General features: G+C 40.7%; 1 protein-coding gene across 1 annotated transcript; it reads left to right on the forward strand.

Moving 5' to 3' along the window:
- The first annotated feature begins 3,936 nt into the window (after positions 1-3,936).
- tmem128 (transmembrane protein 128) lies at positions 3,937-24,014 on the forward strand. The gene is made up of 5 exons (XM_043698180.2): positions 3,937-4,066; positions 11,408-11,549; positions 14,754-14,915; positions 19,423-19,529; positions 22,938-24,014. The coding sequence occupies exons 1-4, from the start codon at positions 3,964-3,966 to the stop codon at positions 19,520-19,522; spliced, it is 507 nt and encodes a 168-aa protein (XP_043554115.2). The 5' UTR covers positions 3,937-3,963; the 3' UTR covers positions 19,523-19,529; positions 22,938-24,014.
- Positions 24,015-24,372: the final 358 nt, after the last annotated feature.

The raw sequence follows: 24,372 nt of genomic DNA on the forward strand, positions 1-24,372 counted from the left end.
AGTCAACATGGCTTTGTGCGTGGAAAATCATGTCTCACAAACTTGATTGAGTTTTTTGAAGAAGTAATAAAGAGGGCAGAGCAGTAGATGTGATCTATATGGACTTCAGTAAGGCGTTTGACAAGGATCCCCATGGAAGACTGATTAGCAAGGTTAGAACTCATGGAATACAGGAAGAACTAGCCAGTTGGATACAGAACTGGATCAAAGGTAGAAGACAGGGTGGTGGTGGAGGGTTGTTTTTCACACTGGAGGCCTGTGACCAGTGGAATGCCATAAGGATTGGTGCTGCGTCCTCTACTTCTTGTCATTTACATAAATGATTTGGATGCGAGCATAAGAGGTACAGTTAGTAAGTTTGCAGATGACACCAAAATTGGAGGTGTAGTGGACAGCGAAGAGGGTTACCTCCAATTACAATAGGATCTTCACCAGATGGGCCGATGGGCTGAGAATTGGCAGATGGAGTTTAATTCCGATAAATACGAGGTGCTGCATTTTGGGAAAGCAAATCTTAGCAGGACTTATACACTTAATGGTAACGTCCTCGGGAGTGTTGCTGAACAAAGAGACCTTGGAGTGCAGGTTCTTACCTCCTTGAAAGTGGAGTCGCAGGTAGATAGGATAGTGAAGAAGGCATTTGGTATGCTTTCCTTTATTGATCAGAGTATTGAGTACAGGAGTTGGGAGGTCATGTTGTGGCTGTACAGGACATTGGTTAGGCCTCTGTTGGAATATTGCATGCAATGCTGGTCTTCCTATCAGAAAGATGTTGTGAAACTTGAAAGCGTTCAGAAAAGATTTACAAGGATGTTGCCAGGGTTTGGACGATTTAAGCTATAAGGAGAGGCTGAACAGGCTGGGGCTGTTTTTCCTGGAGGCTGAGGGGTGACCTTATAGAGGTTTACAAAATTATGAGGGGCATGGATAGGGCAAATAGACAAAGTCTTTTCCCTGGGGTGGGGGGAGTCCAGAACTAGAGGGCATAGGTTTAGGGTGAGAGGGTGGTACGTGTATGGAATGAGCTGCCAGAGGAAGTGGTGGAGTCTGGTACAATTGCAACATTTAAAAGGCATTTGGATGGATATGGGCTGAGTGCTGGCAAGTGGGACTAGATTGGGTTGGGTTTTCTGGTCGGCATGGACGGTTGGACTGAAGGGTCTGTTTCCCTGCTGTACATCTCTATGATTCTATGACTTACATTTATGTAGTCTCATTTAATAGATCTATGAAACATATCACAAAGCAGCTTACAGGGATGTAGAAAACAATGGATGCAAAGCAGGAGTGAAAACATGAAGATGGTAAAAGAAAACGTGATTGAAGAGATAAAACAATTAAATAAAATATTGTGAAAAGGCCAATTCAAATTATATATAATTTGAAATGGGAATTCTTGGAGCTGGTGCTCATTTTATATTGTGTTTTCTTCTGTAATTACTTTTCAGACCTCTGTCACGTTTGGTTTGTCGAAAGTACTGATTTCACATTTGTTTACTCGTGATGTCTCCATCTAATTTCCATAATTTTTGCTCCACATATCTTCATTTCAGCTGCTCAGTCACATAATTAAAGTTTCCATTTGGACTTTGGTATTAGTCATGGTTAATGATTTCTCACAAAGGGTTGATGTGAACTGACGATATCAAGGGCACAGCTTTGGAAATTAGCAAAGACAATAATCCAGGTTCACATTGCAGCAATATCAATTTTGATGTGGATTATCCATCTCACATTTCACTGAAAATGGCTCATCAGAAAACAAATCTAGGCACAAGACGATAAGAAATTACACACACTGATGAGATGTGCAGTTTCATGGGCAGGAAATAGGGTATTATTTTCTAAACAGTGGCTCTTTGAGTTTGTCACATTGCTTAACTGAGCCCATGATGAAAGATTGCTGAAAAAAATAAAGATCATATTAATTAGCAAATCCGGCAATGATCTTATAGAAACACACTAATAGAACAATTTGGTAATTGTTGTTTAATAATTCAAAGTGAATATAATGTTACATGAAGAATAACTATTTAATTTAATGACATTACCAAAAAAAAGAGTAATTTCAGTATTTTCTTTTTCGGTAATTTCATCAGAATTTTTTTTTAAATCCTCCTGATTCCCACACTGTTGATCATTTGTTACCCAAGATCTGAATTGCAGTAGTGGTCTGGGGCGTAAAGGAGAATTGAAGAGGATGCAGGTAGGCAGAGAGAAGCATAAAATCACGTGATGTCAATAATGGTCATAACTGTTGCCAACCTGCCATTATTGGCAATTTTCTATCAGCAATGGGGAAGATTGAGAATGGCCCTTTTAACCTTGGCCAACTGAGACCCTTACAGGGCTAGTTAAAAGCCTCTTCCCACCACTGCTGGTGTTCATGCAGTAGTGGGTGAGCAATTTGCCACACTGGGAGCCTGCCATTGGTGGCAATTTCTGGTGGCCACTCTGCAGGCTTAGGGAGTGACATTTTAATTAAATTTCATGTGGCCCACACTCACCAGGGAATCCTTCTGTTCTGGAGGCTTGACCACGTGCTTGGTCGTTGCCAGTTGTCGGACCAGCAATGGCCATTGGTGCGATGGGTGCACTGGAAACAAAGAGCTAATGGCTTTCGAATTGGCTAGCAAATGATCTTACAGAAGGGGTTTCATCTCTCAAAGGGACACAAACCCATGCAAAGAAGCTTGACTTTAGTTTTATTGGCAGAGCGAGGGATGTTGAACTCAAACCAAGTTGCTCAGTCACTCCTGCTCCCACCATGGTGAATCAAACACTAAATAACCACTTCATGGCTCCCAGTGACACAGGAGCTAACTAATGGTGTGAGAGGAGGCTTGCCATGAACAGAAGTTCAGTCATAGCTGTGAACTTGAAGGCCCCTGTGTCCTCAACCATTCCTTATTTGTTATATCTGACTCAAAACATGCAACAAATAAAATCTAAAAGCATTGAAACAGTGTCAGCTTCACCAAAAGACAGTTATTACGTGCTGCCATGATCCCTTGGGCAGTGTTTTTCTTTTGCAACATCCTGACCCCTTCCCCACCCCCCCAAACATTATCCTGCGCAGTGCCCCCCAAAAATGGAGCGAACAACTAGATTGCATGAATTTGGCTTTCAAATAAGCTCGATAGCCTGTTAACTGATTAGCAATCCATCCACCACCTTGAACATTCATTATTTCCAGCTGTGTGTTCCATCCATATGTAATTCACCAAGTCTCTGCCACCAAAAACAAACTGCAAATTCAAGAGCAAACCACATGCCTGACTTGGAAATATATGTCGACTAGGCTGTGGATATTACACCTGAGGCGTATTGGATCTGAGCTAGGTCAGGTTGCACGTAGTAGATTAGATTGCGATGCATTATCTCTGAGGTGGACTGGCCTGTGCCCAGATGTTATACACCCCTGGAGCATGAGGGACTAAATCTCCTGGATCAGAGATGGGCCATTGCAGCCGCCTTAAATTACCACATCAAGACAATTTCATGCTCTCAGATATTACTCTTCGGATAGCCATGATGTGGAGTGCCAGTATTGCACTGGGGTGCACAAAGTTAAAACTCACACAACACCAGGTTATAGTCCAACAATTTTATTTGGAAGCACAGTACAAGCTTGTGGTGTGGGGTTCCTTTGTCAGGTAGCTATAACCTAGTGCTGGACTATCACTATCTCGAAATGGCTTGGCTGCGATATCACGGAACTGCAATATTATGTCTGATTGTATTGCAGGAGCAGGTGAGATTTGAACCATGATATAGTTGGGAGAATGGGTTATGAAACCAGGTCCCCAACGCCCAAAGCGGGAATGTTACCATTGAGCTACAGTAACATGTAGGGACGTTATGACCCAACAGGCGGCTCTTGTTCTGGATCTGCATGATGTCAGCCCGTATTTGCGTGTTGATGTCTATGGTCCCACCTCCCTCCACTACACCCGCTGCAAGATGGCGACTGAGTCCGAACAGCTGCTTCGGTTCCGGAACCAGTTCCGAGCGGCGGCGCCGACGACCGCGTTTCCTCGGGACTCGGTGTGGCCGAGAGCGCCAGGTGAGGGGGGGGATAGGGCCGAATGCAAACACCGCGTACACCTCCCGCCCATTAACCCAACCACCATCACCTCCCCCACCTCCCCCCCGCAGTTGTTTGGGGTGTGGGCATCGCTGGCTGGCTTAATGTTCATTGTCCGTCCCCGGTGGCCCTTGAGATGGTGATGATGATGATGATTGGTGGTGAGCTGCCTTCTGGAATCACTGCAGCCCACCTGCTGTGGGTTGACCCTTAGGGAGGGAATTCCAAAATTCTGACCCAGCGACGGTGAAGGAAAGCGTTATATTTCCATAATTTGGAGATGCCGGTGTTGGACTGGGGTGTACAAAGTTAAAAATCACATGTGATATATTTCCAAGTCTGGATGGTTAGTGGCTTGGAGGGGAACTTGAAATTGGTGGTGTTCCCGTGTATCTGCTGACCTTGTCCTTCTAGGTTGGAGTGGGATCATGGATGTTGAAGGTGCTGTCTAAGGAATTTTGGAGAATTTGTGCAATACCTGTTGTAGCTGGTAAACGCTGATGCCTCAGAGTGTTGGTGGTGGAGGGAGTGAACGTGGTGCCAAGTGAGTGGCAACTTTGATATGGATGGTGACTGGAGCTTTACTCTGAGTCATACAGCACGGAACTAGACCCTTTGGTCCAAATCATCCACACCGACCAAGTTTCCCAAATTAGGTTAGTCCCACTTGCCTGTGTTTGGCTCATATTCCTCTAAGGAGGAGAAAGTTGTAGAGGGTGGAAGAGAAACGTCGATTCTCCTGCTCCTTGGATGCTGCCTGACTTGCTACGCTTTTCCAGCAACACATTTTGATTAGATTAGATTACTTACAGTATGAAACAGGCCCTTCGGCCCAACAAGTCCACACCGACCCGCTGAAGCGCCACCCACCCAGACCCATTCCCCTACATTTACCCCTTCGCCTAACACTACGGGCAATTTAGCATGGCCAATTCACCTAACCTGCACATTTTTGGACTGTGGGAGGAAACCAGAGCACCCGGAGGAAACCCACGCAGACACTGGGAGAATGTGCAAACTCCACACAGTCAGTTGCCTGAGGCGGGAACTGAACCCGGGTCTCTGGCGCTGTGAGGCAGCAGTGCTAACCACTGTGCCACCGTGCCGCCCTATTTTCTAGCTCATATTCCTCTAAACCTTTCCTATCATGTACCTAGACTAATGTCTTCTAAATGTTGCAAATGTACCTGTATTTAACATTTTCTCTGGCAATTTATTCCACATGTGAACCACCCTCTTGAAAAAAGTTGCTCTTCTGGTCCCTTTAAAATATTTCCCCTTTCACCTTAAACATATGTATACTAGTTTTGAAATCCCCTACCCAAGGGAAAAGACCTTTGCCATTCATTTTATCTATACCCCTTGTGATTTTATAAACCACTATAGGTCACCTCACCCTCCAACTTCCGGTGAAAAAAGTCCTAGCCTATCCTTATAAATAAAATCCTGCAGTCCTGGTAAATCCTTTTTGAAGGGCAAAAGTGAGGACTGCAGATGCTGGAGATCAGAGTCAAGGTTAGAGTGGTGCTGGAAAAGCACAGCAGGGCACCAATCTTTTCTGAATCCTGTCCAATTTAATAATATCCTTCCTTTTGTAGAGCGACCAGGACAGTAAACAGTACTCCAAAAGTGGCCTCACCAACATCCAATACAACCTCAACATGATATCCCAACTCCTATACTCAGTGGTCTGAGCAATGAAGGCAAGCATGCAAAATGCATTCTTAACCACCTTGTTTATCTGTGATGCAACTTTCAGAGAATTATGTACCTGAACCCCTAGATGTCCATTCACAACATTGCCCAGGGCCCATTAACTGTATAATTTGTGTCCTTGTTTGTTTTACCAAAATGCAACACCTCTCATTTAGCAAGATAAAGTCTGTCTGTCACTCAACGCATTTGACCATTGATTTAGTAATCTTAGATAACTTTCACTGTTGATTATACCACCAACTTTGATGTCATCCACATGCTTACTAACCATGCCTCCTAAATTCTCATCAAAGTTGTTTATATAAATGACAAATGCAAGTGGACCCAACAGCAACCTCTGTTGAACACCACTGGTCATAAGTCTCCAGTCTGAAAAGCAACCCTCCTCCACCACCTGTCTCCCACCATCAGGCCAATTTTGTATCAGATTGGCAAACTCTTACTGAATCCCTTGTGTTCTAAATTTACTAATTAGTCTACCGTGCGGAATCTTGTCAAAGGCTTTACTAAAGTCTATCCATGTAGACCATGCCTACTGCTTTGCCCTCCTCAGTCTTTTTGGTTATGTCCTTGAAAGACTCAATCAAGTTTGTGAGACATGATTTTCCACACACAAAACTGTGCTAACTCTCCCTATTCAGTCCCTGACTACAAATACATGTAAATTCTATCTCTCAGAATCCCCTCCAAAAACTTACCCTCTACTGATATCAGACTCATAGGTCTATAGTTCCCAGGCTTCTCCTTACACCCTTTCTTAAATAAAGGCTCGACGTTATCCACCCTCCAGTCCTCTGAAACCTCACCTGTGGCTATAGATGTATCTGTTAGGGGTCCTACAATTTCTCCCCTAACTTCTCTCAATGTCCTGGGATACACTTGATTGGATTATCCAAATGGGAGCATTCACGCTTTGGAGAGTTAGGAGCTGAGCTACTCACTGTAATTCAAAGACTTTATTTCAGGATTCCTAGCTGCTGACCTCCATCTCCTCCGATATTGAAGCAGTCAAAGTCCAAATGCAGCATGACCTGGACAATATCTAGACTTGGGCTGAAAAATAGCAAGTCACATTCATGCCATACAAATGTCAGATAAAGACCATCAATATGAGACAATCTAACCATCGCTCTCTGAATATCCTCACTATTAACATCCTGGGGGTAACTATTTATCTAAAACTTGCCATATAAATACCTGTCACCACATCCCTTCCCCAATTCTAGCATCTTCCCCACCACCTCCCCCTCTCCTTTCCCGCCTCATCAACCAATATTCCCAACTCCATCTTCCTATTGCTTGCACGTTCCGTTATATTGCCTGTCCCCCAGCATTCCATGAGAAACCACTCTTGGAGATATTCTGGATTGCTAAGTGTGGAACTAAGCCACTGAAATGGGAGAGAAATGAGGAAAGATGCAGGTTCAAGGCTGGTGCAGGGCAGAACTTGAGAGGTTTGGCTAGGTGAGAGAGCGGAGAGGTAACGGATGGACATTTTCAATTTTAGAGACCATGGGCGTCTTGCAAATTTCCGATGAGGGGTTTTGGTGATGGAGTGACAAAAACAAGAGTTGCCTTTGGTCTCCAGGACCTTTCTGAAGCAATGGCTGAGTTTTGGGAGTAGAATCAGGCTTTTATTTACTTTTGTTTTAATTTTAATTGATTCTTATAACTCTAGAATTAGTGATTACACTATTATTATAATTGATTTTTCAAGTTTTTTAATACACTTTGTACTAAGATAAGAACAAGGAGCAGGAAGAGGCAATTCAATCACTTGAGCCTGCTCTGTCATTTGATATGATTACAGCTGATCTCATCTCAGCCTCAACACCACTTCCCTGCGCCTACCCCATCATCATTCAATTCATTTACGAGTTCCATTCGGAGGTTTTCTGGTTCCGTAGTTCCAGACCCATCTCTGGGCTATTCCAGACTAAGCTCTGGGTCCTAGACTCCTACACTGTGATTTGTTAGCCATAGAAGGTGTGTTCATTACATGCCAAAAAGATTGATTACCAGCCTCTAAATCCCTTCAAAATGCCTGATGTCAGAGGGTGAAAGTGGCAGGTGCCTAGCCATTCTGCAGAAAGCAGTAACATATGACTGTAGTACTTTGCCTGTAGCATTGATCAATACAATGGAAGTCCGTGGTCCAACCATAAGATGTATGAGCACAAGTAAGCCGTTTGGCTCATTTGAGTCCACTCTGCCATTCAATGAGATCATGGCTGATCTGGTAATCCACAACTCCACTTCTTGCCAGTTCCTCAAAACTCTTGATTCCCTCACTAATTAAAATATCTATATCAGCCTTGAGAAGGTCATGTTGGAAATGTATAACATATTAGCTAGGCCACAGCTGTTGTGTGTAGTTCTGAGATCCACACTATGGGAAGAATGTGATCGCACTGGAGAGAATGGAAAGGAAATTTACCAGAACGTCGCCTGGAATTACATTGAGAAATTGATAAGACTGGGGTTGATTTTCTTAGAGGAGATTGAAATGTGTAAAATTTAGGGGCATAGATAGGTTAGACAAGAAGAAACTTATTTTCCCTTGATGAAGGGATCAGTGATCAGAGGGCATGGATTTCTTGTAAGGAGCGGAATGTTTAGAGGAGATATGTGTGAAAACAGTTTCACCCAGAGGGTGATGGAATCTGGCAGAAACCCTCGACATGTAGAAAGTATTTAGATATGCACTTGGAATGCCAAGACAGACAAGGCTACAGGCTAGGGGCTGGAAAGTGGAGATAGAATAATTAAGAGTTGGAACGCATGACATGGGCACTATTGTCGGCTGTATCCGGGTGAGTGACGTCGGTGGGGGTGGCAGCAACAACAATGGCAAAAATGACGTTCCGGTTAGGCCTGCGATTCTCCTCTACACTGGGGAGACAGGATGTCAACTTGCGGATCATTTCAGACAACATCTGCACCAACCAACCCCATTGCCCTGTAGTTGAACACTAACTCCCCCTCCCACTCTGCCAAAGACATGCAGGTCCTGGTCACCCGCCATTGCCAAACCCTAACTACCCGATGCCTGGAGGAAGAACGACTCATCTTCCATCTTGGGACACTTCGACCACATGGGATTGATGTGGATTTCACCAGTTTCCTCATTGTCCTTCCCCCCACCTTATCCCAGTCCTAACCTCCCAAATCTGCACCGCCCTCTTGAATGGTCCTACCTGTCCATCTTCCTTCCCATATATCTGCTCCACCCTCCTCTCTGACCTATTACCTTCACCCTCCCACCTTCATTTACTTATTGCATTCCCAGCTACCTCCCCTCCCCATCCCAGCCCAACCCCTTCCCATTTATCTCTCAGCCCCCCTTGGCCCACAAGCCTCATTCCTGATGAAAAGCTTAAGCCCGAAACATCGACCTACCTGACTGGCTGTGCTTTTCCAGCACCACACTCTTCAACTCTGATCTCCAGCATCTGCAGTCCTCACTTTCTCCCTAAAGATTAATGAAGTGGTTATTTTTAACAGGTGCAGATACAGTGGGTCAATGGCCTTTTTCTGTTCTGTGCATCTCAATGACTATGAATATATTTATCAACTCAGCCTCAATAACCCTCAATGATAAAAAGTCCACACATTCACATCCTTCTGAGAGAAAGTAACCTCCTCATCTCAAATGGATGACTACTCTTGAGATTATGCTCTGTGGTCCTATACTCTATCTGCATCTACCCTGTTGTGCCCCCTACGAATATTTATATTTCAGTAAGATCACCTCTCATTCTTCTAGACTCTAATGAGTATAAGCCCAGCTACTACTCTTAAGAAAATATCTCCAAATCTGGAAACATCCTAGTGAACCTTCTCTAGATTGCCTCCAATGGCAGTATATCTTTCCTTAGTTCAAAGAACTAGAACCATTCACAGTAGTTGCTATAGTCTGACTTTTATAGTTTTAGCAAGGACTCTGTTTTGTATTCCATTCCCTTTTGAAATAAAGGCTAATATTCCTTAGATTTCCATATTGATTGCTGAACTTAAATGCTAGTTTTTGAGATATATGCACTTGAACCCCCAAATCCTTTTGTGTTTCAGCTTTCTGCAGTTTTTTCCAATTTAAATAATATTCATTTCTTCTGTTCTTCCTGCCAAAATACGTAACCTTGCATGTTCCTACATTATATTCTGCCAAGTTTTTGACCACTTATGTAGCCTGTCTATAGCCCTTTCCAAACTCTCTGTTGTCCCCAAGACTTGCCATCCTATTTATTTTTGTCATTCCCAAACTTGGTTTTACTTCTACTATCCGAGTCATTAATTGTAAATTATTATAAATAATTGTGGCTTCAGCACTGATCGCTGTGGCACTTCACTAGTTATAGACCATCATTCTGAAATGCTCCCTTTATCTCAATTCCCTGTCTTTGATTAATTAACTTCATTCATTACTCCCATCACCATGGGCTCCAATCTTATTAAGTAGTCTTAAGTGCACTACCATATGCAATGCCTTTTGCAAATCCAAACATATTACATTTATTGGTGCCCCTTTATCTACATTGATTGCTACCTCCTGAAACAACTGTAATAACTTTGTCAGGCATGATTTCCCCTTCGTGAAGCCACGCTGACTCTACATGGTTCTAAATGTTCTGCTTACATCTTTATAATAGACTCTAGAACATTCTCCCAGTAGATGTTAGGTTAACTGGCTAATAGTCACATGTAATTCAGCTGCTTCACTTTTTGAATATGGGTGTTACATTGGCAGTTTTCCAATGCTCTAGATTTTTCCAGTACCTAAGGACTCTTGGAAGACTACCGTCAGTGCATTGACTATCTTTATAATCCTAGAATGCAGTCTGGGAGGTCTAGGGAGCATATTGGCCTTTAGCCCCATTAGTTTCTCTAATTATTTAGCTCTAGTGATAGTAATTGTGCTTGTTTCCTCCTCTTCCCCCACCCCTCAAAATATCCACACACCACTTTAGCTCTTCATTATTTAGTATATTTAGAATATTAGAAGTAACCTTTTATCGTGGATATGTTCTGTTCAACTCCACTACCATTTCATTTATTATTTCTCACCCTCATTCTCTAAGTGCCCAATATTCCACTGTTGCCTCTCTCTTCCTTTTTATATATTTGAATTATTCTTGGTGTCCATTTTTTGTTACATGCTTGTTTGCCCTCAGTTTGTTTTCGCCCTCTTTCTTGGTCATCTTTTGGCTTTTAAAACTTTCCCAATCCTCTAACGTATCACTAATTGTTGCCTTGTTGCATGGTTTTCTTTAAATTTGATATTGTCCTTAACTTCCCTGTGAACCATAGTTGGTTTAACCCCTTCCTAGAATCCTCTAAGATATTTTATGCTGTGAGTCATAAGAATTTTTCTTTAAAATGTCTGCCATTGTTCATCAAACCCTGGAATCAAGGACAGGAGAAAAGACAGATAAACTAGTGCCATAAGGGAGTCAAAAGGACAATCTCCAGATACAGAGAGGCCACATTAGACTTCATCAGGTTTTGTTGAGTTTAAGCTGCTGGCATATCTCTTATACAGTATGCAAAGTGAATGCTGTTCATCAGTATCTGATAGTTTTAACAATATTGTTTTTTTATGAGCAGATATACGAGATGAGGAAAAGAAGAAAGAAAAACCACTTCCTAGATTTAACATGCACTCTGTGTTCTGGATTTTAGCATCAATCGCAGTGACCTATTATGTTGAATTTTTTTCCACAATTAAAACTGATTGCCGAATAGAAGGGTAAATACTCTGAATATATTTTATTTATGCTATCTCTGACTTATATATTTTGAACTTTGAAAATGAAAGATATTTTTGCTTTTTTGCCCCCAACAATGTGGAGGGACAATGCTGGTGGGAGGGTGAGGAGTTACTACACTCTGACAGTGTTGAGCAAGCTCCATGTCGATCCCATCTGTACTGCAGGCGCCTGCCATCCATGTGTTTATGCTCATGATCTTAATGCTTTTATGTGACTTGGCCATTTCCAGAATAAAAATGTTGAAAATTCAAACAATTTTCAATTTTGGAGAAGAGTAATTGTCTAATCTTTCAAAACTGGTGGATGCATAGATCATAGTCTAGAAAATTCTACAACAGCATATGCTGAGAATGCATGGTGAAAACTCTGTTGTGGAGAAGAACATTCATTTGAAGCTTGGGCTCTTAAAACTGATGGTTGACTTCATATAAAACCTTTGAAGGAATTAAGGAAAGAAAAGTGAATTTAATGGGAAATGTAATTGTTACTATGCAATGTAATTTCCTCTGGTTTTCTTCCTGGGCCTTTCAATTACTGAAGAGAAAAGGCAGCTAAGTAAGTCTGCATAAGGCATATTGTGATTTTTGCCAACAGTAGTAGTATTTCAGCTTTTTTTTTAAGAGATCCAGTTATGTGACATTTTAAAGATGAAAACATCACGTTACAGAAGTGACAAAGACCATGAAATGTAGTACGTCTAGTTGCTGCTTGTTGATAAGATGAAACATATCTTTTATGCTCTTAATTAGCAGTAATTTGTGAAAAACTACTACTGGTTATGAGTGAAATTGAGATGAGACCAGAAGTTGGTCTTGTATAGAAATTCTAGATTTAGTATCCCACTTGTGAAATAAGTATTCATCATATGCTAATCAGGTGTTTGTGTCCTTTCTTGGGTTATAGAACATAGAACGTTACAGTGCAGGACAGGCCCTTCGTCCCTCAACATTGCACTGCCTTGTGAAACCAATCTGAAACCCATCTAATCTACACTTCTCCATTCTCATGCATATGCCTATCCAATAACGATTTTAAATGCCTGTAAAGTTGGCGAGTCAGTGCGTTCCACACCCTTACTACTCTCTGAGTAAAGAAACTTACCACTGATATCTGTCCTTACCCCTCAATTTGAAGCTATGTCCCTTCGTGCTAGCCATCACCATGGCTAGGAAAATTGCTGTCATTGACCATGTATTCTATCCCTCTGATTATTTTATATCTCAATAAAGTTGCCCCTCAACTTTCTTCTGTCTAACAAAAAGTGCCTTAAGACCCTCAACCTTTCCTTGTAAGACCTTCTCTCTGTACCAAGCAACACCCTAGTAAATCTCCTCTGAACCTTTTCCAAAGCTACCACATCCTTCCTATAACACGGGTGACTGGAACTGCGCAGAATACTCCAAGTGCAGCCGCACCAGAGTTTTATACAGCTGCAACATGACCTCATGGTTGTGAAACTCGATCCCTCTAGTAATGAAAGCTAACACACCGTATGCCTTCTTAACAGCCCTATCAACCTGCATGGCAACTTTGAGGGATCGTTGTATGGACACTGAAATCTCTCTGCTCATCTACATTACCAAAAATCTTATCATTCGCCCAGTACTCTGCATTCTTGTTACTCCTTCCAAAGTGAGTCACCCCACACTTTTCTGCATTAAACTCCATTTGCCATCTCTCAGCCCAACTCTGCAGCTTATCTATGTCCCTCTGTAACCTACAACATCCTTTGGCACTATCCACAACTGTACTGACCCTAGTGCCGTGGGCAAATTTACTAACCCATCCTTCTATGCTCTCATCCAGGTCATTTATAAAAATGACAAACAGCAGTGGACCCAAAACAGATCCTTTCAGTACACCGCTAGTAACTGAACTCCAGGATGAACACTTCCCATCAACCATCACCCTCTGTCATCTTTCAGCTAGCCAATTTCTGATCTAAATCACTAAGTTGCCTGCAATCCCATGCCTGTGTACTTAGTGTAGTAGCCTACCATGGGGAACCTCATCAAATGTCTTACTGAAACCATTCACCCCCATCAATGGCTTTATCCTCATCCAATTGTTTGGTCACCTCAGAGAACTCAGTAAGGTTTGTGAGGCACGACCTACCCATCACAAAACTATGTGAACCATCACTAATCAACTTATTCCCATCAAGATGATTATAAATCCTATCTGTCTAACCTTTTTCAACTCTACCCACAACTGAAGTAAGGCTCACTGGTCTGTAATTACTAGGGTTGTCTCTACTTCCCTTCTTGAACGAGGGAACAACATTTGCTACCCTCCAGTCTTCTGGTACTATTCCTGTAGACAATGATACATAAATATCAAAGCCAAAGGCTCAGCAATCTTCTCCCTGGCTTCCCAGAGATTCTTCGGATAAAGCCCATCCAGCCCAGGGGATTTATCTGTTTTCAAACTTTGCAGAATTTCTAACACCTCCTCCTTGTGAACCTCAATCCTATCTATCTAGTAGCCTGTTTCTCAGTATTGTACTTGACAACATTGTCTTTTTCCAGTGTGAATACTGACTAAAAATATTCATTTGCACCTCCCCATCTCTTCTGACTCCACACAAAACTTCCCACTGTTGTTATTGATTGGCCCTAATCTTATTGTAGGGTTCTTTTATCCTTTATATGCCTATAGAAAGCTTTAGGATTTTCCTTGATCCTACCCGCCAACAACTTCTCATATCCCCTCCTCGCTCGTCTTAGTCCTCTTTTTAGATCTTTCCTGGCTACCTTGTGACTCTCAATCACCCTAGCTGAGCCTTCACTTCTCATCCTAACATAAGCCGCCGCCTTCCTCTTCTCATCTTCCTTCTTCCTCTTCCTCCTTCTGTATGTCTCTCCAACAATGCTATATCACTGAACGTCAAGCTAGTGTTTCTAGGACTGTCACTGACCTCATCTCCTCTGGAAACCTTCCTTCCACAACTTCTCACCTAATTTGTTCCACTTGCTCTTCCTCTCCCTTTGGCAAGACGGTAAAATCTATCATATTCCAGTTCCCAGTCATTTCACTCAAAATTTAATTCTGTTTCTGTCACCACAGATGCTGCTAGATCTGTTGGGTTTCTGCAGCATTTTTTTTTTGTTTTTATTTAAAAGGCATTTACTCATGTCTGCTTCTTGTCAGTAATTCTTTTTTTCTCTCTCTCTCTAAATCAGTCGATGGTTCCTTTTAGGATCCTCACTCTTGATAATTAGCTTACTGATTGCCTTCTATTGCATCTTCTACCTGGAGTGGTACAGAGGGATCAGACAATATGAGCAATATAACCCAACCCTGGTTCCTTCAGCTACAGCATCTTTCATTGCTGCAGCAGTATGGTAAGTTTTTGAAGTCATTGGCAAATATCAGTTTGATTTTTAACTTGTTTCTGCTTGCAATAAAATTCTGTATTACTGAACAGAGTTGTTCCAATCTGTTGTACTAAACATAAATCTGAAACATGATGTTCAAACCGATATTGGGAAATAATGCCATGGAATTTAGGTGCTTTAGTCTTGATAAGAGGGTTAAATGTATTAATTGATCCTATCGATCCTATCGAATCTTCTTCCTGACCTCTCTGCCCCCACCCCAGTCTGATCTATCACCCTCACCTTGACCTCTTTCCACCTATTGCATTTCCGACGCCCCTCCCCCAAGTCCCTCCTCCCTACCTTTTATCTTAGTCTGCTGGACAAACTTTCCTCATTCCTGAAGAAGGGCTTATGCCCGAAACGTCGATTCTCCTGTTCCCTGGATGCTGCCTGACCTGCTGCGCTTTTCCAGTAACACATTTCAGCTCTGATCTCCAGCATCTGCAGTCCTCACTTTCCCCTTAAATATATTAATGACTATTTGCAAGCAAATGTAATATTAGCCCTATGTATGTTACTTATTTAATATTTGTCTTTAACTGTTATTTTAGCTGGAGATGATACTTCTCTGCAGAACTGAAACAATTGATCTTGGCAGACATTTCAGTGAGGAAGTGCTGCACTGTCGATGTCATTCAGGGGCAATATTAAACTGAGCCTTGTGCAGGAAGAAATAAGAGAACCTGTACCAGTATTTGACGAAAAACAGAGTTTTCCTATTCTCTTGTGCCCTACACCCACCAAGCAGTAACATAAAAAAGATTTTTTGGCTATTTGTTCCATTTGCTGTTAGTGGGATCTTGTTGTGCGCAATCATCTGCCTGCATAAAAATCATGAATGAGGCGCTCGTGTGACACAATGGTAGTGTCCCTACATCTGAGCCAGGAGGCCTGGTTTCAAGTCCCATCTACTCCAGAGGTGTGTAGTGGTATCTCTGAACAGGTTGATTAGAAAATATCTATAATCATGAATGACTTACTTCTGAGCCAGGAGGCCTGTATTCAGGGTCCCCCTGCTCAAGTGGTGTGTTGTTTAGAATTTTTTTTATATAATCATGTATATACTTAGTGATTTACCAACTCCTTTACCTATTCTGTCACTTTTCAAAGATTTGTGTACAGTATCTCTAATTATCTCTTCTTGCACTACCTTCAAAATTGTATCATGTAACATACATTTTTGTATGAAGAACGAATGGATAATGTTATCACCTCACTCTTTTCTGAGCTGATTTTAAAGAGCATCATGATTGTGAAGGCAAGCACATGACCACAGCAGGATTCCACAAACATGAATGGCCAGTTAATTGATTTTGGTGTCAATACTGATAGGGCTAGTGAATATGAAGCAGTCAATGGAAGTAGTGTTTATTTTCATCAAATACTAGCATAGATTAGATTCGCTACAGTGTGGAAACAGGCCATTTGGCCCAACAAGTCCACACCGACCCTCCAAAGTTTAACCCACGCAGACCCATTTCCCTCCGATTAATGCACCTAACACTCTGAGCAATTCAGCATGGCCAATCCACCTAACTTGCACATCTTTGGACTGTGGGAGGAAACCCACACAGACATGGGGCGAACGTGCAAACTCCATACAAACAGGCTGAAATCGAACCCGGGTCCCTGGCGCTGTGAAGCAACAGTGCTAACCACTGAGCCACTGATCTTTTACTTCTGCTTGAAGAAGCCCGAGTTTACTATTGTATATGAATGGCATTAGCATTGCAGCAGTTAATCTACTGTACTGAAGTATCTGTGATGTGGAGGTGCCAATGTTGGATTGGAGTGGGCAAAGTCTGAAGTCACATTACACCAGGTTACAGTTCAACAGATTTGCTTGAAATCACAAGCGTTCAGAGCGTTGCTACTTTGTCAGGTGAAGTCAGCCATTTTGACATCAGAAAGTTCATTCAAGTCTCTATCCATTACGTGAACCCTGCCTAAATGTGGCAGAGTACCATGTGGTTCATTGATTTGCAGATTGCATTGGTACATTGCATTAGTGAGTATGTTTTCCTGTCAATAATTTGTTTTATTCTATCTGAGCATTTCTTTCCATTTTCTATTAAAAGACATTTGCAAATAAGTCATGCTGCATGCTGAGCAGTATATGCATTGTTGTTAACTAGCAATGCTCAAAATGTTTGTCAGTCCTCTACCATGGAACTCAAATGTATTGATTCCTACATCCTTAAAAATAACTACTTTGTCAGAGGTTTGAATCTTTGGCAGTAGGCCCTTAGTCAATTTTGAAATGAAAATCAATTACTTGATTCATTTGTTACTTGAATTAAAATTAATTAACAAGCCATCAGGAAGGCTGTTACTATGTTAATCTTTTATCACAAGGATTTGAGAGCAAGACTGGCAAAGTTTTGCATCAGTTGTATAGGAACGTGGTTAGATCATAGCTAGTGTATTGCATACTTTTGTTCTCCTTATCTTAGAAAGGTTTTTAATTTATATTTTATATTTGGGAGGGATATTATTGTTATTGAGGGAGTGCAATGAAAATTCACTTGACTTGTTCTGTGGATGGTAGGACTGTCCGATGAAGGGAGATGAGTGAAACTGGGCCTGTATTCTTTCAAGTTTTGAAAAATTACGTAATCTCATTGAAATCTACAGAAGACTTGAAAAGTAGGCAGAGTAGATCAGCTAAGATGTTTCCACTGAATGGAGAGTCTAGAACCAGGGTGTACAATTTAAAGATTTGGTGAAAGCCACTTGATACTGAGTTGAAGAGAAACCTTTTTATAATCAGAAGGTGGTATATCAATGGAATTCTTTATCCCAGAAGGCTAAGAATATGCTTCAAGTAGACATAGACAGATTTCTAAATAGTAATGGTGTAAGGAGATAGAGGAAATAATATGGGGAAAACGTCATAGAGATGTACTGCATGGAAACAGACCCTTTGGCCCAACCCGTCCATGCCGACCAGATATCCCAACCCAATCTAGTCCCACCTGCCAGCACCCGGCCCATATCTATCCAAACCCTTCCTATTCGTATACCCATCCAAATGCCTCTTAAATGTTGTAATTGTACCAGCCTCCTCCACTTCTTCTGGCAGCTCATTCCATACACATACCACCCTCTATGTGAAAAAGTTGCTCCTTAGGTCTCTTTTATATCTTCCCCTCTCATCTTAAACCCATGCCCTCTAGTTCTAGATTCCCCGACCCCAGGGAAAGGATTTTGTTTATTTACCCTATCCATGCCCCTCATAATTTTGTAAACCTCTATAAGGTCACCCCTCAGCCTCCGACGCTCCAGGGAAAACAGCCCCAACCTGTTCAGCCTCTCCCGATAGCTCAACATCTTTGTAAATCTTTTCTGAACCCTTTCAAGTTTCACAACATCTTTCTGATAGGAAGGAGATAAGAATTGCATGTAATATTCCAACAGTGGCCTAACCAATGTCCTGTACAGCTCCTGTACTCAATACTCTGACCAATAAAGGAAAGCATACCAAATGCCGCCTTCACTATTCTATCTACCTGCGACTCCACTTTCAAGGAGCTATGAACCTGCACTCCAAGGTCTCTTTGTTCAGCAACACTCCTGAGAACTTACCATTAAGTGTTTAAGTCCTGCTAAGATTTGATTTCCCAAAATGCAGCACCTCGCATTTATCTGAATTAAACTCCCATCTGCCACTTCTCAGCCCATTGGCCCATCTGGTCAAGATCGTGTTGTAATCTGAGGTATCCCTCTTCGCTGTCCACTACACCTCCAATTTTGGTGTCATCTGCAAACTTACTAACTGTACCTCTTATGCTCGCATCAGGAGTGCATGATCACCCATGGTTGTACATTCTATTTTCCTATGAAAACTATTCAGATACTTCTAGAAAGTGAAGTTTGAACTAGTTTTATTTATGTATTATTTGGTGATGGGCCTTGTAATGAATCAAAGCAAATTTCTTTGTAATCCTGTTCATGGATAAATGATTGAAGGACTGTTTGCTGGAATGGCTTTTCCATCATATTATTTGAGTCTAAATGGAAAGCCTTAGATGGCATTGTGGCTCAATAATTAAAATGCAAATCTATTTTATTTTCTGTGCATCCGGTAGTTATATACATCAAATACTGGGTTATGTTAATAAAACAGTCAAAAATGTCTGAAGGTGCCATAAAGTTAGCAAAACTCATTTGAAATCCTCATTGTATAACTGTTTTTATAGTTCATTCATTGCCAGTTTTTTATTACTGCTTTATACACAAATGGAAATTGACAACAGTTCAGAAATACTTGTGATATGAATATAGCATCTGCATGAATTTGACCAAGGTCTTTTCTACAATGTTGCAATTAACACTACCTTGTCATTATGTACCATATTGTACATATATTGATATTTCAAAGCCTGGAACATGACTGGTTTATTACATTTGAAATGCCGAAGCACAGAGTGCTCATTAAATGATCTTCTGATTGTAAGCTTTCTTTTTACAGCTTTAACATCGCTCTGTGGCCTGTGTGGTCTTTCTTTACTCCTTTTATCCTTTTCACTCAATTTATGGGTGTTGTGATGTTTGTATCACTACTGGGATGATTTGCAGGTAAGTCCTAATACTAGTTTGAACTGTTTTAACTCTTAACTCTTTTTTTTTTTCCTTTTCTTGTTTATTATAAGACTGTAAGATATAGAACCAGAGTTAGGTCATTCGGCTAATTGAATCTGTCATTTGACATGTTTCTAAACCCCCTCTCCTGCCTTCTCCCTGTAACCCTTGATCCCCTTACCAATCAAGAACCTATCTAAAGTACACTCAGAGTTGACCTCCAAAGGTCTCTGTGGCAATGATTAACTATTAACCACAGATTAACTACCCTCCAGCTGAAAAAAATCCTCCTTGTCTCGATTTTAAAGGATCATCTCTTCGTTCTGAGGCTGTGCCTTCAGGTCCTAGTCTCTCCTACTAATTGAAGCTTTTCCATATTCTCTCTGTCCAGACCCCTGTGTTCTGTAAGTTTTTTTCAATGAGATCTCCCCGATTCTCCTAAACAGACCCAGAGTCCTGAACTGCTCCTCATGTGACAAGCCCTTCAGCCTTGGGATCGAACATGTAAACCATTTCTGGTCCCCTCCAAGACCAGTATAGTCTTGCTTAGATGTGGGGCCCAGAACTGCTCTCATTATTTCAAATGTGGGCTGACCAATGCATTATAGAGCCTCAGCAGTAAATCTCTGATCTTGTATTCTAGCCCTCTTGAAATGAATGCTAACATTGAATTTGCCTTCCCAACTGAACTTGCATGTTAATCTTAAGAATCCTGATCCAGGACTCCCAAGTCCCTTCCTGGTTCAGATTTCTGAAATCCTTCCCCATTTAGAAAATTATTCACACCTCAAAAGTGCATTGTTTTCCATCTGCCTCTTCTTTTCCCATTCTCCCAGTCTGTCGAAGTCTTTTTCCAACCACTCTGCTTCCTCAATATTACCTGTCCCTCAACCTTTGTGTCATCTGCAAGCTTAAAAGCAATGCCCTCAGTTCCTTTGTCCAGATCATTTAATGTATTACCTGAACAGTTGTTGTCTCAACACAGATCCCCGTGAAACTCCTGGTCACCAGCTGCCATCCTGAAAGAGACCCCTTTATATTCCTACTGTCTTCTGCTAGTCGGTCAGTCTCTATCTATGCCAGTATCTTGCCCCTAATACCGTGGAACCATTGTAGTCGTTATACTTAACAAATCAACAAGTAGCTGCTGTCCCCAATTTGTGTTGTTTGTTGACCTCAATTGGGGTGTTACATTGTTCAGTGTAATTGGTTGTTAGGAATGAAGACGTTATCTTGGGTTCTTGCTCCCCATTTATGCATGTTGATTGAAGCGACCCTATATAATTGAATAGCTTTGATTATAGAATTCCAGAATCATATGATTACTTCACAGAACCGAGCTATTTCTTATCATATTTAGTGGCACAGTGACAGTGTCTCTACTTCTGGGGTTCAAGTCGCACCTGCTCCAAAGATGTGTTGTGACATGACTGAACATGTTGATTAAAATTAATTTATAACTATACCCTATAACTATACCCTAACCCTCGACAGGAAAAGAGTCAGAAAAAAAGTCAGTTTGTATTTTTTTCAAATGTTCTGAAATCTAAAAATAAATATGTAAACCTATATCAATGGAAAATATACTTTTGTGAGCTAATTTAGTTATTGCTCTTTTTCAGTAAAGTTTGCACTTTGCTTGAATATTTTACAAATGTTATCAAAATTCTGATCCTAATCTCTGATTTAGAGTCACAGATTCATACCTTCGATCCAACTCGTCCATGCTGACCTGATATCCCAATCTGACCCAGTCCCAATTACCAGCATTTTGCCCATATCCCTCTAAATCCTTCATATACCCATCCAGATGCCTTTGAAATGTTTAATTGTATCCACCTCCACCACTTCCTCTGGCAGCTCGTTCCATACATGCACCACTGCATGAAAAAGTTAGCCCACAGGTCCTTTTTAAATATTTCCCCTCCCTTAAACCTATGCCGTCTACCTTTTGGACTCCCCAACCCTCTGAAAAATGTCTCAGCTATTCACCCTATCCATGCCTTTCATGATTTTATAAACTTCAGCCTCTGACATTCCTAGGGAAAATATGCCCCAGCCTATTCAGTCTCTCCCTACAGCCTCAACCCTCCAGTCATGGCAATATCCTTATACACCTTTTCTGCACGCTCTCAAGTTTAACAACATTCTTCCTATAGAAGGGCAACCAGGATTGTATGCTCATTCAAAATGTGGCCTCACCAATGTTCTGTACAGCCACAACATGACGTCCAAACTCTCATACTCCGTGTTCTGACCAATAAAGGAAAGCATGCCAAATGTCGCCTTCACCATTCTATCTACCTGTGATTCCTCTTTCAAGCAACCATAAAACTGCTCTCCAAGGTCATTCAGCAACTCTCCCAGGGCCCTTCCATTAAGTGTATAAGGCTTGCCTTACCAAAATGAACACCTTACATTTATCTAAATTAAACTCTATCTGCCACTCGTCAGCCCATTGACCCATCTGCTCAAGTTCCCATTGTACAAAAGATAACCACCTTCACTCTTGACCAAATCACCTGTTTTAGTGTCATCTACAAACTCACTAACCATGCCTTCTGTAATAACATCCAAATCATTTCTATAAATTAACATAAGTTTACTGCCCATGCATTCTTCTAATATTGGTGGCTTTTCACTCTTTTCATTTCAGTCACTAATTTATGTAGCTTTAAAGGAACACACAGTTCACAGACATTTAATTTGGATCAAAAAAGTTGAAACAAAATCCTTTCGTGAAGTGAATAGAGTATACGTGCATAGTTGCTGCTTTCGTTTAAAAATCAAACAAAGTACATAGACTAAAAGCCCTGAATCTCCTGTTTAAACTTTTTTAATCATAAAGAGATGCATTTGTCTAAGTCAATTCGTCCTCCTCACCTCTCAGTTCATTATGTTTGTCTCATACGTCAACTATTGTTACCTAGAGTGAATAGCAGGCAGGAGACAAGCTACTTTCTTTGTCAATGGTTTTATAGAATCAGATACTTGGAGGTACACCACAAGTCACCTGTCTCTTTCTCTGTAAATCTTGGGGTGTTCTCTCTGACCTTCACTCACTACTTTTCTGATTGGAATCTGGGAGCGTGAAAGAATTCATCATGAGAATCAGATATCTTTCCATCCGTAGCACAATACTTAAGAATCCACCAGCTTTGGTTCTGATTGGAGAAATTATTTATACATCAATCTTATCAACTTTTCTCACAATTACGCTTCAGAGTAACTTTTCAAAGGCAATCAATCAACTCCTTTAATATGACTTAATTTTAAATAGGAGTCAAGGAAGTGCATTTATTGCAGCATAGTTGCTAAAATTGTGCAATTGTCAATTAACTTGTCATTTTTCTGAATATATAGAAATGTTTGTAAGATGTAACTTTCATTTTTCTCTTATTTCAGAACTCAGCTTGATGTTTCCTGTAAATAAAGAACTTGTCTTTCATGAGGCTGTAATTGTTACATAAAATAATCAAGTAACTGAAATGGAAAGCTTTCATTTAATGAATTTCACTATTATCACTCCTTTTGAATCTGTCCATGATCTATGATTCAGTTTGCAGAACAAGATTGCTTTTGTACAAGATTTAAAAATTATAATTGTTATTCTGTGAATAAGTGTAATTATAGAATTGAATAAATCTTTGTAATATCATGAACAAATATAATGACCTTTTAAATGTGACTTCAGACCTGGCAGAAATGAGAGCAAGTGTTGCCAGCAGATGACTCTCTCTGATGGCAGACACAATCAAGGAAATTGCTTCTTTTTCTTATCTATATTATAAACTCTTCAGTAACATAAACACCCTCTAATTTGTTCTTATTTTTATTGACTCCAATGATAGCATTTTTTAAAGCACAAAGGTATCCTGGTTGCAGTCTTCTGCAAGAACCATCCTAATCAGCAGCTGTACTTTTTTGTTAATTCCCCCTCCTATCCTGTGGAGTAACATGAATGATCTGCATTTTGTTTTGTGGATCCGATGTACCATTACTGCTCACTTTTATAACAATTTTGAAATAGCAGAATAAAGTTGTCTTTATAGAATTTCAGAACCAACTTCAACCTATTGTACATCCCCATTCCCTGTTATGGAATGGCAGAACTTTACAAGCTACTAGTTTTCTCTGCCAGATACGTGATGCAGAAAGATCTGCAAAACAAATTCTTCAAAGGTATGAAAATTACTTAAATTTTACTGTGTGTGGCATGTGATTGTGATTAATGATGACATCTAACAAATATGCTAAGAATGAGTGTGTTTCATGCTATTTCTTCTGACCTAATTCCATGAGAGAGTATGCAGAGTCTTAAAAATTTAGCATGCATATGTTTGATATGTAAATTTGTTATCAAGTTGCAATATCAAAACTGGAATACTTGTGTACAAAATTGTTTTCACTCTTATTTAAAATGTACATGTTGCTAGTTTTATTACTCATTTTTGAATTAAAACTGAAACAAGAAAACCACAATGTTTGTCTCAGCTAGGTATCTACGCTAACATAATGTTCATCTGATTTTTTTTGGTATGGTCGTTTCACAACATGAATAATTAAATCTGATGAATAAAATTGTTGTATGTGCTCATAGACAGTATGACTTGTTCTACAAGAGGAGGGGGATGCATTTAACTATAGTATGCATTCACACTGGTATCCATACCTCTAATGTTTGTAATATTCTTTGTCTCAGCCACTTTTTTTTCAAATTCTGCTTATTTATATCATTGCTGTTTCTTATCAGGATATTATTATAAGTTGACTTCCTAGGCTGGTGGTAGCTTACAACCAGGATATTCTCCAATGTAAGGTCTACAATGGACAGTTTGTT

The sequence above is a fragment of the Chiloscyllium plagiosum genome, unplaced genomic scaffold (genome assembly GCF_037043375.1).
Source record: "Chiloscyllium plagiosum isolate Xiang-an unplaced genomic scaffold, Cpla_swu_hap1 HiC_scaffold_1, whole genome shotgun sequence".
NCBI classification, from domain to species: Eukaryota; Metazoa; Chordata; class Chondrichthyes; order Orectolobiformes; family Hemiscylliidae; genus Chiloscyllium; species Chiloscyllium plagiosum.